At 44.6% G+C, this 19,044-nt stretch overlaps 1 protein-coding gene and 1 pseudogene across 1 annotated transcript in view; one reads left to right on the top strand and one right to left on the bottom strand.

Moving 5' to 3' along the window:
* Window positions 1-729: 729 nt before the first annotated feature.
* Window positions 730-19,044, bottom strand: part of C8H17orf67 (chromosome 8 C17orf67 homolog) — a 28,407-nt gene continuing 10,092 nt past the window's right edge. The window contains exons 3-4 of the mRNA XM_068979230.1: window positions 5,178-5,315; window positions 730-858 (exon numbers count right to left, since the gene is read on the bottom strand). Of these exons, the coding sequence (XP_068835331.1) occupies window positions 5,199-5,315 (117 nt within the window). The 3' untranslated portion in view covers window positions 730-858; window positions 5,178-5,198. The remainder of the gene's footprint in view (window positions 859-5,177; window positions 5,316-19,044) is intronic.
* On the top strand, window positions 7,325-18,110 carry LOC138082741 (sorting nexin-7-like; annotated as a pseudogene).

Consider the following 19,044-nt stretch of genomic DNA (forward strand, 5'->3'; position numbering starts at 1 on the left):
CTCATCCTTTCTGAGGATGCCACATTCTCCTTAGGACCACCCAGCCCACTTTCTGTCACCCTCCCAATTTCTGCTTTTGTTGGTCTTTGATAGTCCAATCTCTGATTCTGGGGGTTGTGAGCAGGTGAGGGGCACTTACATACAGAAGCTGTGACCCACTTTCCACAAGGAATGTCCCCTTAGCTAGAAGGCCAGAGTGTGGACCTAGTACTAACTTATGGCCATATTCCCACAGCTGGTCTTGGACAAATAATCTCTTTACCAAAAAAGACAACCTTTGTGGAAAACTGCTGGGTGTTCATGCTTTTATCCATTGAACTCTTCTAAGAAGAGTGAATTTTCTGATGCCGGAGTCACAAAGATAAACAAGAGACAAATTTTCTGCTTCTCTTCTTCTAGGAAATGAAAAGAGACACCAATGGGAAGTAGGTTTAACACCAGTATTTATTAGAGCAGAAAAGGAGAGAGGACAAAAAGGCAATGACCAAAACCCCCGCAGCCTGAGTGGTGTGTTTCACTGGGCTGAACAAGGCTTTCCCACTAACCTCTCTCCTGTTCTGGAGATCCCAGGTCCACCAGCCCCAGGAAAGATTCTCCTTCTACTCACCCTTCAAACTGGTAGGAAGGCACTATTAAAGGGGAGGGAGGGAGGAGCTATGGTTTAAGTGACTGGTTTTAATGAGTTGTTCAGGTTAGCAAAGTGGAGCAGCATAAATATGTGCCGTTAGTCCTCAACATAATCTTGCTGTGCCCACAGTTCACAAGCCCTGGAGATCTCCACTCCACAACTGGAAAAGAAATGAAAGGAGCCTCGTCGTGTTTCAATAGTATTTGGGCCTTTGCTCATCAAAGTGCCTGCTGGAAAAGAACAAGAAGATGTTATGATGATGGTGTTGATAAAGAATGTGGTACATATATACAATGGAATATTACTCAGCCACTGAAAAGAATGAAATAATGCCATTTTCAGCAACATGGATGGACCTAGAGATTGTCATACTAAGTGAAGTAAGTCAGACAGAGAAGGAGAAATATCATATGCTATCCCTTATATCACTACGAACAAAGCTAGTGCAGGTGATGGAATTCCAGTTGAGCTGTTTCAAATCCTGAAAGATGATGCTGTGAAAGTGCTGCACTCAATATGCCCGCAAATTTGGAAAACTCAACAGTGGCCACAGGACTGGAAAAGTTTTATTTTCATTCCAATCCCAAAGAAAGGCAATGCCAAACAATGCTCAAACTACCACACAGTTGCACTCATCTCACACGCTAGTAAAGTAATGCTCAAAATTCTCCAAGCCAGGCTTCAGCAATACGTGAACCATGAACTTCCAGATGTGTAAGCTGGTCTTCAAAAAGGCAGAGGAACCAGAGATCAAAATGCCAACATCCGTTGGATCATCGAAAAAGCAAGAGAGTTCCAGAAAAACATCTACTTCTGCTTTATTGACTATGCCAAAGCCTTTGACTGTGTGAATCACAATAAACGGCAGAAAATTCTGAAAGAGATGGGAATACCAGACCACCTGACCTGCCTCTTGAGAAACCTATATGCAGGTCAGGAAGCAACAGTTAGAACTGGACATGGTTCAGTCCTATTTGGAACAGACTGGTTCCACATAGGAAAAGGAGTATGTCAAGGCTGTATATTGTCACCCTGCTTATTTAACTTCTATGCAGAGTACATCATGAGAAAGCCTGGGCTGGATGGAGCACAAGCTGGAATCAAGATTGCCAGGAGAAATATCAATAACTGCAGATATGCAGATGACACCACCCTTATGGCAGAAAGTGAAGAGGAACTAAAGAGCCTCTTGATGAAAGTGAAAGAGGAGAGTGAAACAGTTGGCTTAAAGCTCAGCATTCAGAAAATGAAGATCATGGCATCTGGTCCCATCACTTCATGAGAAATAGATGGGGAAACAATGGAAACAGTGGCTGACTTTATTTTGGGGGACTCCAAAATTATTGCAGATGGTGACTGCAGCCATGAAATTAAAAGATGCTTACTCCTTGGAAGGAAAGTTATGACCAGCCTAGATAGCATATTAAAAAGCAGAGAGATTACTTTGCCAACAACGGTCCATCTAGTCAAGGCTATGGTTTTTCCAGTGGTCATGTATGGATGTGAGAGTTGGACTATGAAGAAAGCTGAGTGCTGAAGAATTGATGCTTTTGAATTGTGGTACTGGAGAAGACTCTTGGGAGTTCCTTGGACTGCAAGGAGATCCAACCAGTCCATCCTAAAGAAAATCAGTCCTGGGTGTTCATTGGAAAGAATGATGCTAAATCTGAAACTCCAGTACTTTGGCCACCTCATGAGAAGAGTTGACTCATTGGAAAAGTCTCTGATGCTGGGAGGGATTAGGGGCAGGAGGAGAAGAGGACGACAGAGGAGGAGATGGCTGGATGGCATCACCAACTCGATGGACATGAGTTTGGGTAAACTCCGGGAGTTGGTGATGGACAGGGAGGCCTGGTGTGCTGCAATTCACAGGGTCGCAAAGAGTCGGACACGACTGAGCAACTGAACTGAACTGAAATGAACTGATCCCTTATATGAAGAATCTAAAAGGAAATTATACAAATAAACTTATTTACAAAATGGAAATAGAGTCACAAATTTAGAGATGGAAATTATGGTTACCGGGGGGAAAATGTAGGGAAAGAATAGTTAGCGGGGGTTTGGATCCACAGTACACACTGCTATATTTAAAATGGATAACCAACAAGGACCTATTGTATAGCACTGTTACTGAGTGGCCTGGATGGAAAGGGAGTCTGGGGGAAAATGGATACATATATATGTATGCCTGACACCCTTTGCTGTCCACCTGAAACTATCACAACATTGTTAACTGGCTGTACTCCAATATAAAATTGAAAGTTTTTTTTTAATTTTTTAAGAAAATAATGTCAATGTGATGATGATGTTGACAAAGAAGAAGTGGGGAGGAGGAGGGCAGGGGAAACAGCTACCAAACTGTCATTTCCTGAACACTTCCTAGCAGGTGCCAGGGCAGTACTAATTTCCATGCCCTGACTTTTTAATGCTCTGAATAGCCATATGAGGGGCATGTTACAAATGAGGAAGCTGAGAGAGAAGTGAGGAATATTTTTTTCCAAAGCAGGGTCAGAGTGCAGCGGGATCAGCTGCTTCCTGGTCTTCTGAAGCGTGGCAGCCGCGGAATCCTGTGTTTTGCAGGAGCCGCCACCACCACCACCAGAGGCGAGGCTGCTGCCCTGAGGCTCTCCAATCTGGAAGGCTCTCCTCTCACCTGGCCTGCACCAAAGCTGACAAGGGGTCCTGCTCGTAGAGTCAGTCACTACGAGCCCGGCTCTACACATCATCACTACCCCAACTCAGAGACTCAGAGAGGCTAGGGGACTTGCCCAAGGTCACGGAGCAGAAACACAAGGGTGCCAAACCCAGGTCCACCAGGTTCCAGAGTCTGAGGGCTTATGGAGCCCGCAAGCAAGCACTTCTGACACTGGAGGACAAAGGTCTTAGGTGCCAGGGGAGGAACGAGTTCTGGCAGAGGAAGGAACCAGCTCAGAGCCTGGAGGGGCCAAAGCAGGATGTTAGCAGAGCCCCTAGACCTCAAAAACAGAACTCCTGTTCCTTTCCTCGGAGAAGCTCCTCTCACTGTTGAAGAGGACCATGCCCCATCTACCCCTGAAACGCACACACAGGTCCCAGTAGTACAGCCCGCAGAAAGAGTGCAGGATCTGGGGCTGTCAGAAGACACCCATATCAGCCACGGGCTGGCATGCGTTAGTAGCTTAATCACACTCAGTTAAATCACCTATAAAACAGGATTAAGGACTTGCCTGGTGGTCCAGTGGATAAGAACCTGCCTGCCAATGCGGGGGACATGGGTTCAGCAAACGGCCTGGGAAGATTTCACACGCTGTGAAGCCACTAAGCCCGTGTGCCACAACCACTGAACCTGTGCCCTAGAGCCCAGAAGCCCCAAGTACTAAGCCTGAGTACCGCAACTCCTGAAGCCCGTGTGCCTAGAGCCTGTGCTCCGCAACAAGAGAAGCCAGTGCAATGAGAAGCCCGCCCACCGGAACGAAGAGTGGACCCTGGTCGTTGCAGCTAGAGAAAGCCTGAGCGTCGCAGCGAAGACCCAGCACAACCAAAGCTAAAAAAGGAAAAGAAAAAACAGGATTAAAAGTCATGCCCTGCAACAACCCAAGGATGTTAAGAGGACCAGATGAGAGCTTTGTGTAATAGCACCCTGAAAATTACAAAGAGCGATCCTCTGAATGGGATGTTCACGTGTCCACTCACAGTGGCACAAAATGAGCAACAAGGAAACAAGACGGCTGCTAACCACAGCTGATCAAGTGTCAAGTTGTACACTCTGTCCTGCTTACTCCGCTCACTTAACAGAGGAGAAGTGAAACTCACCAGGCTTCACCTCTGAAGGGGTTTCGCTGTGTTATCTGGTAAGAATTGGAAAGGGAGCGAGGAGATGGACACAGATGGACAGCAAGGGAACCAGCAAGTAGCCCCTTGCAGGAACAGAGGTGCAGGGCGCGGGCGTGCTGAGAAGGCTGAGCCGTCGAGCTCAGGGACACTGAAAGGGCAGAGCCAAAGGAGGAGGGCAGACTGGGCTGGCTGGGCAGGGTCCCAGACTGGAAGATGGGGAGGCAGTAAAGAAGGCGCTGATCCTAGAGAGTCTAGTGGTTAGGACTCCGTGCTCTCACTCCTGGGACCTGGGTGTGATCCTTGGTCAGGGAACTCAGATCGAGCAAAAAAATAAGTTTCTGATCCTGGTGACAGTGGTGACCCTTGTGATGTCACCCGTCAAGCCCATGGATGTTGACCGCCCCTACCCCCAGGAAAGACCCAAGTCTCAACAAGCCACACTTCTCCAGATTTGTATTCCAGAGGGAATCTTTCTGGGTGGCAAACGAGGTCTCGTACCTCCCCTATTTGGGATCTCCAGGTGACTCAGTAGGAGTCAGGCCCCCCTACGTGTGCCCCATGATCCTCTCCACCTGGTCCCCACCCACCTCTCACGCCTCACTCCTCCCAATCTCCAACCCGTAACTAGCTGAGCTGCTGGCTCCTGTAGCGTCAGGTTCTGAAAGGCCCCCAGAGTCCTGCCTGCATTGCTCACTGCTGTCTCCCTGAAACAGAAGGCCTGGGAGAAGGAACATACCAGAGGCTGCTCCCGAGCCACTTAGATGGGATGGACCAGGTTCCTGTCGCAGTGGGGTTTGCAGTGTGGGTTCAGCCAGTGCTCCAGGAACTGCTCCTCGGCACGGTGTTCCAGGAGGAGCAGATGGTGCATGTATTCCTGTGAAACAAACACACATTTCAGAGAGAAGCTTTTATCCATGGTGACGGCCGAGCCGCCCCTGTGCAGGGTACAGCTGTGCTTCTGAGATACAGGAGCACAGCCAGGGAGGAGAAAGTACCAGCAACCATAAGTGCTGAAAGGGTGTATATCCATGGGGGCTCATAGGCACTGATGACGGAGAGTTACATAGAACAACCACTTTGGAAAACAATCTGTTGCCTAGAATCCTGAAATGCCACTCTTTTTTATAGCCTAAAGCAGTGATTCTCAAATTTCATCAGGCATCAAGAAGGCCCCTAGAGGGCTTGTTAAAACCTACGGATTGGGACTTCCCTAGTGGTCTGGTGGCTAAGACTGCACGCTCCCAATGCAGGGGTCTCCATCCCTGGTCAGGGAACTAGATCTCACGTGCTACCACAGAAAAATATCCCACATGCTGCAACGAAAACAGAAATAAATAAATCAAAATAAAATTTGAAAAACCTATAGATTGCTGGGCCCCACCTGCAGAGTTTCTGATTCAATGAGTCTGGGATACAGCTCCAGAATTTCCATTTCTAACAAGTATCCAGTTGTGAATGTCACTGGTCACTTTGAGAAAAAGAGAAGATAAGAATGTTTACAGTAGCAATAAATTTGTAGTAGCAAAATACTGGAAACAGGTGGAAACATTTCAAATATCCATTGATAGGAGGATGGATGAATAAATTACAGTAGGATCACAAAGTAGAATATTACACAGCAGTGAAAATGTGATTATAATAACACAGAGAAACATAGATGAGTCTTAGAAATAGCATGAGTGAAAAGAGCAACTCCAAGAAGACAATGTTTATAGTGTGGCATCATTTTAATGAAGCTGAAAACATGCATAACTTAATAATATACTAGTTATGGCACCACACATTTGTGATAAAATCATCTTTTTCAAAAGGTAAAGGATAACTATAAGAAAGTTGGAGTTGATATGCTATTGTCAAACAAAATGTTTTAAAGCCAAAAAAAATGTTACTGGGAATCTAGGGGCATTTGGTGAAAACAGCCTGGCAATTTCTTAAAATGCTGAATATAGCGTTAGTATACGAGCAGACAATGGGAAAAATGAAAGGATATATTCACACAGAAGTGTGTACAGGGCTTTTCACAGCAGCATTATTCATCAAAGTCAAAAAGTAGAAACAACCCAAATGTCCATCAACCGATGAATGGATAAATAAAATACAACGTATCGGCAGACAATGGTAATACTATATGGCCATTAAAAGGAATGACGCATGCTGCAATCTGGCTGAACCTCAAAAATACTATGCTAAGTTTGAAAAGCCACTCACAAAGGACCACACGTTGTGCGGCTTCATCTCTATGAAATGTGACTGGCTCTGCGTGTTGGTGTGTCCACAACAGAGGGCAGCTGGTTGTTCGGTACTGCCCGTCTCTGAGCAGCGTCTCCATCGATGGCCCCACGTGGCCGGGAGGCAGAGCGTCATCGAGCTCCAGGATCTCCTCCTCTGCCCGACGCTCTGGCCCCACCAGCCAGTCAAGCCCCAAGTCTAGTGGGTGCTCCCGGATCCCCCCCACCCCCGGCCCATCGCCTCCGCGCAGCCGCAGTCCCCAGCCCTCCTGCACGGTCCCCGCCCCGGCGTCTGGGGAGCTCTCCCTGCCTCGAGCCTTACCTCCTTCCTCTCCACTCAACTCCAGGGGGAGGGTCGGGGAGAGGGGGGCGGCGCGCGGGGACTGTGCTTTTTACTTGTTTGTTTTTCCTTTCTCTTTTCTTTTTAGTAGACATGTTTCAGAGGAGTTTTGGTTTCACAGAAAAATGAAGCAAAAAATACAGTCATTTCCCATATACCCCACAGCTGCACGACCTCCCCCATTATCAAAACCTTGCCCCGGAGTGGTGCGTCTGCTGCAAGAGATGAACCTACGTCGACACCGCGTCATTACCCAGAGTTTATGCTGCGGTCACTCTTGGTGGTGTCCATTCTATGGGTTTAGACACATGCATAATGACGCGTATCCATCCATTAGACTATCGTACAGAATACTTGCATTGCCCTATAATTCTTTCATGTTCTTCCTCTTCATCCCTCCCTCCCCTCTAACCCCTGATAACAATCCATCTTTTTACTGTCTCAAAGGAAGGCGATGGCACCCCACTCCAGTACGGTTGCCTGGAAAATCCCACGGATGGAGGAGCCTGGTGGGCTGCAGTCCAGGGGGTCGCTAGGTGTCGGACATGACTGAGCGACTTCACTTTCATTTTCCGCTTTCATGCATTGGAGAAGGAAGTGGTAACCCACTCCAGTATTCTTACCTGGAGCATCCCAGGGACGGGGGAGCCTGGTGGGCTGCTGTCTATGGGGTCGCACAGAGTCGGACACGATTGAAGTGACTTAGCAGCAGCAGCAGCAGGTTTACCTTAGAAGTAGGAAAACATCTACTTCTGCTTCTTTAACTACACTGAAGCCTTTGACTGTATGGATCATAAATAACAAACTGTAAAATTCTGAGAGAGATGGGAATACCAGACCACCTGACCTGCCTCTTAAGAAACCTATATGTAGGTCAGGAAGCAACAGTTAGAACTGGACATGGAACAACAGACTGGTTCCAAATAGGAAAAGGAGTACGTCAAGGCTGCATATTGTCACCCTGCTTATTTAACTTCTATGCAGAGTACATCATGAGAAATGCTGGGATGAATAAACACAAGCTGGAATCCAGATTGCCGGGAGAAATATCAGTAACCTCAGATATGCAGATGACACCACCCTTATGGCAGGAAGTGAAGAGGAACTAAAAAGCCTCTTGAGGAAAGTGAAAGAGGAGAGTGAAAACGTTGGCTTAAAACTCAACATTCAAAAAACTAAGATCATGGGGTTGGGTCCAGTCACTTCATGGCAAATAGATGGGGAAACAGTAGAAACAGTGACAAACTTTATTCTCTTAGGCTTCAAAATCACTGCAGATGGTGACTGCAGCCATGAAATTAAAAGACATTTGCTCCCTGGAAGAGATGCTATGACCAACCTAGACAGCATGTTCAAAAGCAGAGAATTACTTTGCAAACAAAGGTCTGTCCAGTCAAAGCTATGGCTTTTCCAGTGGTCATGTAGGGATGTGAGATGTGGACCATAAAGAAAGCTGAGCACCAAAGAACTGATGCTTTTGAACTGTGGTGTTGGAGAAGACTCTTAAAGTCCCTTGGACAGCAAGGAGATCAAACCAATCAATCCTAAAGGAAATCAATACTGAATACTCATTAAAAGGACTGATGCTGAAGCTGAAGCTCCAATAGTTTGGCCACCTGATGCAAAGAACTGACTCATTAGAAAAGACCCTGATACTGGGAAAGATTGAAGTCAGAAGGGGAAGGGGATGACAGAGGATGAGATGGTTGGATGGCATCACTGACTCAATGAACATGAGTTTGGGCAAGCTCCAGAAGATGGTGAAGGACAAGGAAGCCTGGTGTGCTGCAGTCCAGAGTCAGACACAACTGAGTGACTGAACAACAGCAACAACCATTTTAATGGCAGAAAACAAAGAGGAACTCAAGAGCCTTTTGATGAAGGTGAAAGAGGAAGTGAAAAAGTTGGCCTAAAACTCAACATTCAAAAAAGTAAGATCATGGTATCCAGTCCCATCATTTTATGGCAAATAGATGGGTCAAAAATGGAAACAGTGACAGAGTTTACTTTGCTTGAGAGTCCCTTGGACTGCAAGGAGATCAAACCAGTCAATCTGAAATGAAATCAACCCTGGATATTCATTCATTGGAAGAACTGATGCTGAAGCTGAAGCTCCAATATTTTGGCCACCTGACGGGAAGAGCTGACTCATTAGAGAAGACACTGTTGCTGGGAAAGAGTGGAGGCAGAAGGAAAAGGGGATGACAGAGGATGTCATCACCAACTCAATGTACATGAGTTTGAGCAAATTCTGGGAGATAGTGAAGGACAGGGAAGCCTGGTGTGCCACTGTTCATGGGGTCCCAAAGAGTCGGACACAAGTTAGCAACTAAATAACAACAGTGTTTATCTTTTCCAGAATATCTTATCATTGGAGTCATACTGTGTGTAACCCTATCAGATAAGCATTTTTTACTTTGAAATATGCATTCAAGTTTCCTCCATATTTTTTCATGGTTTAATAGCCCATTTCTTTTTAGAGCTCAATAATATTTCATTTTCTAGATACACCACAGTTTATCCATTTACCTACTGAAGGGCATCTTGGTTGCTTCCGAGTGTTGACAATTATGAATAAAGCTGAGATAAATATCTATGTGCATGTTTTTGTATTGAACAAAAGTTTTCAACTCATTTGAGTAAATACCAAGAAGCACGATTCCTGGGTCATATGTTATGAGGATGCTTAGTTGTGAAGGAAAGACCTGGACTGCCTTTGAAAGTGGCTGTGCCGCTCTGCATTCCCACCAGCAGTGGATGAGAGCCCCTGTTGTCCTCCAGCCTTGACAGCATTTGATCATGTCAGTGTTCTGGGTTTCGGCCATTCCAGCAGGCATACAGTGGTGTCTCATTATTTAATTTGCATTTTCCTGACGACATAGGATACAAGCATCTTTTCAGATGCTTGTTTTTCAATCCATGTTCTTTGGTGACGTATCTGTTCAGGTCTTTTGCCAAGGTAGGTTTTTAAAATATGAATAATGAAAATGGCTTTATTGTTTTTATCCCAGGTGACACATATTACTGTTTTGAAATTATGTAAAAATTAAAAGTTATAAAGAAGACAGTGAAAAATCCCTGCTGTTGGTTTGGTTTGGTTTTGTCTATCTCTTCATTCTGCCGCAAACTGACTTTTTAAAAAATTTATATGCAGTTGCTTCCTCTCTTAAAATGCTTGAATGGCTTCCACTGGGCTAAAGAAAATTCCTTAAAGTGGTTTGCAGGGTTGCTGGTGATCCTGCCTCACCCACTTCCTGAGCCTCTTCCATCACCGTCACCCCACACGAGCTTTGAGCGCCATCTTTCCCTGGATGGGCTATGCTTGCTCTGCTCTCTGATTTTAGGCTATTCTCTCTGCCCAGAACACCCCTGTGCCTTCTCTTTTTCCTCAGTTGAGTTCAGTTGCTCAGTCTTGTCCCACTCTCTGTGACCCCATGGACCGCAGCACGCCAGGCCTCCCTGTCCATCACCAACTCCCAGAGTTTATTCAAACTCATGTCCATCATGTCGGTGATGCCATCCAACCATCTCATCCTCTGCTGTCCCCTTCTCCTCCTGCCTTCAATCTTTCCCGCCATCAGGGTCTTTTCCAATGAGTCAGTTCTTCACATCAGGTGGCCAAAGTATTGGAGTTTCAGCTTCAGCGTCAGTCCTTCCAATGAATATTCAGGACTGACTTCCTTTAGGATGGACTGGTCAGATCTCCTTGCAGTCCAAGGGACTCTCAAGAGTCTTCTCCAACACCACAGTTCAAAAGCTTCAATTTTTCAGCGCTCAGCTTTCTTTAGAGTCCAGCTCTCTCTCTCATCCCGATCTGATTTTTCAGCCCTCAGCTTAGATGTTACTTCCTCCAGGCAGCTTCTCAGATTCTCTGTGGCACCACAGCTCTCTGGACTCCCCCCAGCACAGCTCTGGTCGCTCAGCTTAGCAGTGACCTCTCCCTGAGAGCAGGGATTTAATTGGGCCTCATCAGACTTTTTAGTGGAGGTGCTGTGTATGTTGGCTCATGTGCTGGCACACAGACCTGATGTTTCCTTTTGAAAGAGAGAGAAATGACTTTCAATTTGATGGATATATGTTGTCGACATTGCCCTGAAATAAGGCTTGGTGCTGAAATTATGGGGTGGGAATCACTGCAAAGTATGCATCAAAAAGTTCCTATGAGCACATGCAGATAACCCAAAGCTTCAGGCCATTAATCAGAGAAGTGGCATTTCACCTTATACACATAGGTGATAATATCTGTAGAAGATAATTTTGGCAGGTACAGATCTAAAAATCCTAAATCATGAAAACCTTCCAATGGCATTGATAAAGCTTTAACAGGCAGTCCAGTTTAGAACTCTTGAGTTTTTAAGTTTCAATAAAATCCTCTAGGAAGTCTACATCCTAGATATTTTAGGTTTTTTTTTAATTTCATGACTGTGCAAAGGAATGAATTATGAGGTGTCCAATTTTCCTGAAATATTTTTTCTTTCCCCCAGGACTCGGGCAGTTTGAAACTGTTTTGATTACGTTATTGCTTTCACTTAACTCATCAAGATGCACCCTGTGTCCTGGGTGAGGAGTCTCTGGGAGAGCCGGGGAGGGGTTGGTTTCTGGGAGGGCTCCTTGTGGGACCTAACGAGGACTCCCCAGCAGCTTGCTGGACACGTTTGTGAGTTTGGGGCTCAGCCCTGCCCTGTCTTGCCCTGTCTGCAGAGTCTTTGGTCAGAAGAATAGTCACTGGGAGGAACAGGAAGGCAGCGTGGAGTCTTGTAAATAAGGAACAAGGACTTTTCAGCACATTGCTTTACTTATTCAGCTGTTCCATGTAATAGCTCCCTGAAGGAAACCCGCATTGCTGTCTTCTCGCCTGCCTGTTTGCCAGGCACGTGGTGGAAGAGCTAAGAGGGTCAGGTCTGGGTCTGAATCCGGGGGCTAGTTCTGCTCAAGACCTTACCACAACTGCTGCTTTCCATATCAGTCGCTAAGTCGTGTCCAACTCTTCTGCAAACCCATGGACTGCAGCCCACCAGGTTCTTCTGTCCATGGGATTTCCCAGGCAAGAATACTAGAGTGAGTTGCCGTCTTCCTCTCCAGGGGGATCTTCCCAACCCAGGAATCAAGCCTGCATCTCCTGTATTAGCAGGCAGACCCTTCACCATTCAGCCACCACGTGTCCAGCCTCAATTTGTCCGTCGGCAATATGAGGTTGCGCTAGCACTCACTTCACTGCGTTTCCAGGATTAAACAAAATGATGCAAATGAAGCTCTGTGCCAAATTCGTAATCATCTGCATTTTCCTTTCTAAACCCATTCTCAAGACTTCCCTGGCTGTCCGGGGATTAAGGCGCTGGATTCTGATGCAGGGGGTGCAGTTTCCATCCATGATCAGAGAACTAAGATCGCTCATGCTGTGCGGTGCAACCATATATAAATAAATGAACCCATTCTCTCCCTTCCGTCACCTGGCCCCTTGGCACTAAGAGGCTGACCTAGATGAACTGCAACACAGACGCTTCTGTCCTGCAGCTCCCAGTTGGGTTTGGAGGAGGAGGTCCCAGCAGAGGCCTGGAGGCAGGAGGCGAGAGGTGGGGTCCATACAGACTCCCCCGGTACCTCCCCGAGCACTCCCGACAGGTGGTCTGCATCGCTCCCCTGACGACCCAGCTTCTAGAGGTCTGCCCCTCCAGGTCTGCGGAACCACACTCTTCCCGTCCACCCTCCTGCCTCAAGAGCCTCAGCCCTGCAGCCTTTATCATTTCTTGTCAGTTCCCCTTCATCCTGCCACACCTTTGTAAACAGTCCTTGACTAAGCCCTCCTCAGTTAATTTTGGTTGCTATTTGATATGGGAGACCTGAGCATGCCCTGAAGTTGTGGATAGAGCATCTCTCCCAGGAACTGGTCCACAGGAAACGTTCAATAAATGTTTGTTGAATAAAAGACTAAAGCTGTGGTCCTCAAAGCATGGTCTGTGCTCCCCTCCCAGGTCCATGACGTCAAAACTACTTTTTGAATAATATTGAGACGTTTGCTTTCTCACTGTGCACGTGCGTGTGTGCTCAATCACTCCGTCACGTCCAACTCTTTGTGACCCCAGGGACTGTAGCCTGCCAGGCCCCTCTGTCCATGGAATTTTCCAAGTAAGAATACTGAAGTGGGTTGCCCTTTCCTACTCCAGGGGATCTTTCCGACCCAGGGATCAAACCCACGTCTCCCTCATCTCCTGCACTGGCAGGCGGATTCTTTACCCCTGAGCCACTTGGGAAGCCCCCTCACTGGGGGTGAAACTGACGCCTCTGCAGGAGCAAAGGCATCCAGCTATCCTAGCGGCCACAGTGTCCTTCATCACACACTCACAGCTAAAATAAATAATAAAAGCAAGGCATGCTTAACAGGCCAGTTTCACCGAAACACGCCCCGGTAAAGCCGTAGAAAGTGACCAACAGGAAGTACACAAGCAGCACTTCCGCTGCCCAGCAAAGTGCGACGATTTTGTCAAGAAACAGCACCTGGGGGAATGGAGGTGTCAAGGGTTACACTAGGTGTTTCACGTGCCTGTTTGGCAGGCATCTTTCCAAAAATGAATGCACTGAGCTTGTCACTTCCAGGAAAGCAACTGACAGTGCTTGTTACTAAATGATGAAATTTGAGCTTTCAAGGGGAAATTAGAACTTTGGGAAACTTACATCTGCAACCGTGGGTCTGCACCTCTTATAACTATATGCTCATTGGCATCCTTACTCATTTAATCCTTGTCCCTTTCAGCCAAACACCTATCTGGCTTTTTGATGAGTGACGAAGACATACCTAGTATATGACTTACTTCCTGACACATAGTAGGACCTCAGTAAAACACACAGAAGAAATGTACAAACAAGTGAATGAGCAAGTGAAATGACTGTTCTTTCTCCATAATCTCACTAACTCTTCCTTGGGAGGTTCCTGGGTATCTGTGTCAATCTGCCCATTATAACGGCCCAGGCCAAATGTACATAAAAAGCATCCAAGAATGAAATATATATACATATTTCACACTCCTAAACAGAGGCTGAAATCATTGTTGAAGAAAAACAATACAGACACACACATAGAGAGAGAAAGAAACAAGCTCTGGTTTCCATGACATTTCACTATTTATTTAAAATGTTAGGGAAATGAATACGCCACAAAGGCCTAAAAGCAATCATTAGTCAAAGATGAAAAGCCAAACTGAAAATCTGCTGAAAACCACAAATTCAACAATTGTGCTGGCTAGGTTAGAAATGGCCCAGCATTAATGATAATCTCAAATGTTCCTGGATCAAGAAAGAAGGGGCAGATGGAAAATAAGTTTTCTTTTTTTTTTTAATTTCTTTCTTCACGGGGAAGAAAAGCAAACAAAAACCAATATCTGTTTTCCGTGTCCAATGCCAACTGTAATGGTTTAAGTAAATAATTTCTCAGTAATTAGAGCAGAAATTGGAAGAGAAATTTATAACGGCACAGAAGAGGTGTGATAATGAAATTAAAAACCCACTGGAACCTGAGCTTAGCTGAGAATCATAAACTAGACAGTTAATGTATCAAGGTGGGATCTTTTTCCAAGAAGGCAAACTTATTCCCATGACATTTGCATGGAATTAAAGACCCACTGACATTTGGATGAAGTATTTTGCTCATTAGTGAAAGCAAGGTAATCATACAGGCAGTAGGGTGGCTCAGAGCTTAACTGCTCAGGGCCACCAGAAGGGTCAGTCCTAAAAGAAGGCAAATCATTTATGTGCACAATTTGCCTCTCGGCCACTCTGAACTGGTTTTTGAGATCACAGGGCACGAAAGGGTAATAGAGTCACTACATACACTTGTCAAGGCGCCAAATATGAGAGCATATTTTACAAAGACTATTTACAATAAAGCTAATATGATTTATACTTGCCCAACAAGAACATTCCTTCAAGGAACACAGGCCAAAATGGAAAGCATATTCCCAGGGCACACAAATGCTTACGAATACAATCAAAAAGGACATAATTTTAGCTCAGATGTCATCTTTTTAGAGAATTTCCATGGTTCACCCCAGCAGTTGGCAATAATTTCTTTCCTAAAATTTGGAATGACTAAGAGAAATTTAATGAATTAAAGGAAGGCCATGGGGAAGACGTCTTTGAAATAACCTCCAGGTTCTATGGTAGAGTTATGTCCTACAACACTTCTCCCCTGGAGAGAAGCAGAGAGAGGAAAGGAAATAAGCATCATGAGCAATTAGTAAATGTCAAACTCTGCTTGGTGCTGGGGGCTCAGAAGTGAAACAAATAGTCCATCTGCTCAAGAAGTTTAGAGCAGTCTAGTAAGAGAGAGAGGTTGGTTGTTTTTTGTTTTTCTAAGTCAGAAATAGCAAGTTTATGCTGTGAGTGCTAAGCCAGAGGGATGCTGTAATTCATGGTGGGCGGATGGGGACATCAGGAAATCCTCTTTAAAAAGGTGTCATTTCAGGTGAATCTCTGTAAATAAGTAGAGTTAACCAGGTAGGCAAGGGCAGAAGAAACAAGTACAAAGACAGGTCTGTCAGAGAACTTCAGACATATCATCATTCCAGGTAACGTCTCCTCCTGTGTTTCCAGCGCCATTGAGTAGCACCCACGTGTCCACACAGACGCCCGCAAGTCAGTTTTGATCTCTCATCCTCCCTGACAGCATCCACTCCTTCCGCCGCAGACACGGCCAACTGATCTACAAATGAAGATACCATAATCATGCTCCCCTCATGTCTTTACCTTAAAACCTCCACTGGAACACTCTTGCAGGACAAGAGCATGAATTATCTTTTTAACCTTGTAGAAAGCAATGTGGAAATAAAAGCTTTAAAAATATTCATAGACTTGGACCCAGTAATTTATTTTCTGGCAATATGTCCTTAGCAACTAATTCAAAATACTATAAGAACAAACTTGTAGACTGTTGTTTATGATAGAAAAGACAGTGGAAGAAGGAGCCCTCCTACACTGTAGGTGGCCATGTAAACTGGTGTAACTAGTATGGAGAACAATATAGAGGTTCCTTGAAAAACTAAAAGAGAGCTACCACCATATGACCCAGCGATCCCACTCCTGAGCATATGTCTGGAGAAAACCATAATTATAAAAGATACATGCACCCTGAGGTTCATTTATCATAACCAAGACATGCAAGCAACATAAATGTTCGACAGATGAAGGGATAAAGAAGAGGTAGTACCTGTGTACGATGCAGTATCACTCAGCCATAAAAAGAAGAGAAGCAATGCCATTTGCAGCAACATGGATGGGCCTAGAGACTGTCATACTAAGTGAAGTAAGGCAGACAGAGGCATATATCATGTGATATGACTTACATGTCAAATCTGAAAGGATAATACAAGTAAGCTTATTTACAAACCAGAAACTGATTCACAGACTTTGAAAGCACGCTTATGATTACCAAAGGGGAAAAGTCAGGGAGGGATAAATTAGGAGTTTAGGATTAGCGTATACTTGCTGCTGCTCCTGCTGCTAAGTCACTTCAGTCATGTCCAACTCTGTGCGACGCCAGAGACGGCAGCCCGCCAGGCTCCCCTGTCCCTGGGATTCTCCAGGCAAGAACACTGGAGTGGGTTGCCATTTCCTTCTCCAGTGCATGAAAGTGAAAAGTGAAAGTGAAGTCGCTCAGTCGTGTCCAACCCTCAGTGACCCCATCTACTGCAGCCTTCCAGGCTCCTCCGTCCATGGGATTTTCCAGGCAAGAGTACTGGAGTGGGGTGCCATTGCCTTCTCCGTATACTTGCTACTATATATAAAATAGATAATCAACAAGGACCTACTGTATAGCACAAAGAACGCTACTCAATATTCTATAATAACCTATGTGAGAAAATAAACTGAAAATGAATGGATATATGTATAACTGAACCACTTTGCTGTATATCGGAAACTAATACAACATTGTAAATAGACTATATTCCAATATAAAATAAAAATTAAATTTAAGGCACACTCCTTCTTTTCGTTACAGTTGATGAACCTGAAAGCCATGTTACTACAATTGAAACTTTTATTACTTACAGGATTGTTACTAAGACATCTCATGGAGAATTTGACTCCAGTGAATTCGAAGTTAGGAGACATTATCAAGGTTTTCTTTGATTAAAAGAAAAACTTGAAGAAAAACAACCCACTCTGATTATTCCACCATTGTCAGAAAAGTTTAGAGTGAAAGGAATGTGGAATGATTTAATGGTGACATCACTGAGACACGCAGGAAGGCATTGCAAAAATTTTTGAACCAAGTTGCTGATCATCCAACTCTAACAGTTAATGAGGACTTTAAAGTTTTTCCTATTGCCCAAGCTTGGGAACTCTCTTCTCGCAAGAAGCAAGGGCCTAAATTACTCAGTAGGATGGGGCAGACAGAGCGGCTGCATTATCAATGAGAGGAGTTAAAAGTCGCCCTGAGGAATCCAAGGAAATGAATAACTTTGTTGAAATATTCAGCCAGAAAATAGATTTGATAGATTAAAATATCTCCGAGAATTTGCAAGAAAGAAAGGGAATATTTTGGTGAAATGAAAGAATATGACCCAATTCATATTCTGTGGTCGGCATCAGAAGGAGATCTGGCTGATGCTCTACAGCGTGTTGCCAGCTGCGCTGACAAATGCTGTAAGGCCGCTGAAAACGATGTCTGGCCTCTCAGGGGCCCTGCTTCCTGTTGTGTGTGAGTAGGTGCTTTACAGTGAAATGTTAATGGGTGGCATGAAAAGAAGAGGCCAAAGTCAGGCAGAACTGGATTCCAGAGTCGAAGCTTTGACCTCCAGAAAGGCAGATACTGATCTCTTTACAGAAGAGATGGAAAACTGGAAGATAAAGTGGAGAACACGAATAAAACCCTGAAAGCAGATTGGGAAAGATGGAAACAAAACAATGCAAAATGATATCAAGTCAGCATTTACAAACATGGCTGAGAAGAACATTCTCTATGACGAACAGTGAAAGTGAATTACCATTGATCTCCTGATGGTGTATTTCCTCTATTTAGTGCCTTGCTACATGGGAATCCTTCCTTACATCATGCACAGATCTCCACTTGGAAGAAGCTTCTGAAGATAAATTGCAATTGCATTGAAGACTTCTATGTGATCTTTGGGAAACAGTGTCTGTGAAACAAAGTTATTCTTTCTAGATGGCCTGGGTCCTTTCTAAAGTGGATGAAAAGTGTTTCACACTATCTGGAAAAACAACTTAAAACTCAGGTGTTCCGGATCACTGATATAAATTTGGATATACATCCAATTTGGACAGGCTTCCCTGATACCTCAGTTGGTAAAGAATCCGCCCGCAATGCAGGAGACCCCGGTTCGATTGCTGGGTCGGGAAGATCCCCTGAAGAAGGGATAGGCTACCCATTTCAGTATTCTTGGGCTTCGTTTGTGGTTCAGCTGGTAAAGAATCTGCCTGCAATGTGGGAGACCCAGGTTCAATCCATGGGTTGGGAAGATCCCCTGGAGAAGGGAAAGGCTACCCACTCTAGTATTCTGGCCTGGAGAATTCCATGGGATCTCAAAGAGTCAGACACGACTGAGTGACTTCCACTTCCAACTTGGCTATATTTATATAAATATTTAGCTTTGTTTTAAATATGTTCTTAAATTTGTATGCCAATAATTATACATAAAGAAGTTTTCTCTTAAATATTTGTCTGTGGAATATGTCATTTTAAATATATTGCAAAGACTCAGTTTTAAAAAAGATTAATATGAAAAATTAGATTTTAAAAGATAGTGGAAATGATTGAACAAAAGAGGGTAATTTACTATCATTATGGTTATAAAAAGTTATAATAATATGAAGAAATGTATATAATATTAAGAGAAACAGATAAAAAAGCATGCAGTTGAGCTTCCTTTTAAAACCTTATTTATTCCCATTTTGAATGTTGTACATGCAAAGTCTGATAAGAACAAGTGTTGCCAAGAATACAAGGAACTAGGTATTTTTATATACACTACTGATGGGAGTTCTTAAGGCAATTTGGCAGTACCCATTTCAATTGCAAGTAC

The sequence above is a fragment of the Capricornis sumatraensis genome, chromosome 8 (assembly GCF_032405125.1).
Source record: "Capricornis sumatraensis isolate serow.1 chromosome 8, serow.2, whole genome shotgun sequence".
In the NCBI taxonomy this organism is placed as follows: domain Eukaryota; kingdom Metazoa; phylum Chordata; class Mammalia; order Artiodactyla; family Bovidae; genus Capricornis; species Capricornis sumatraensis.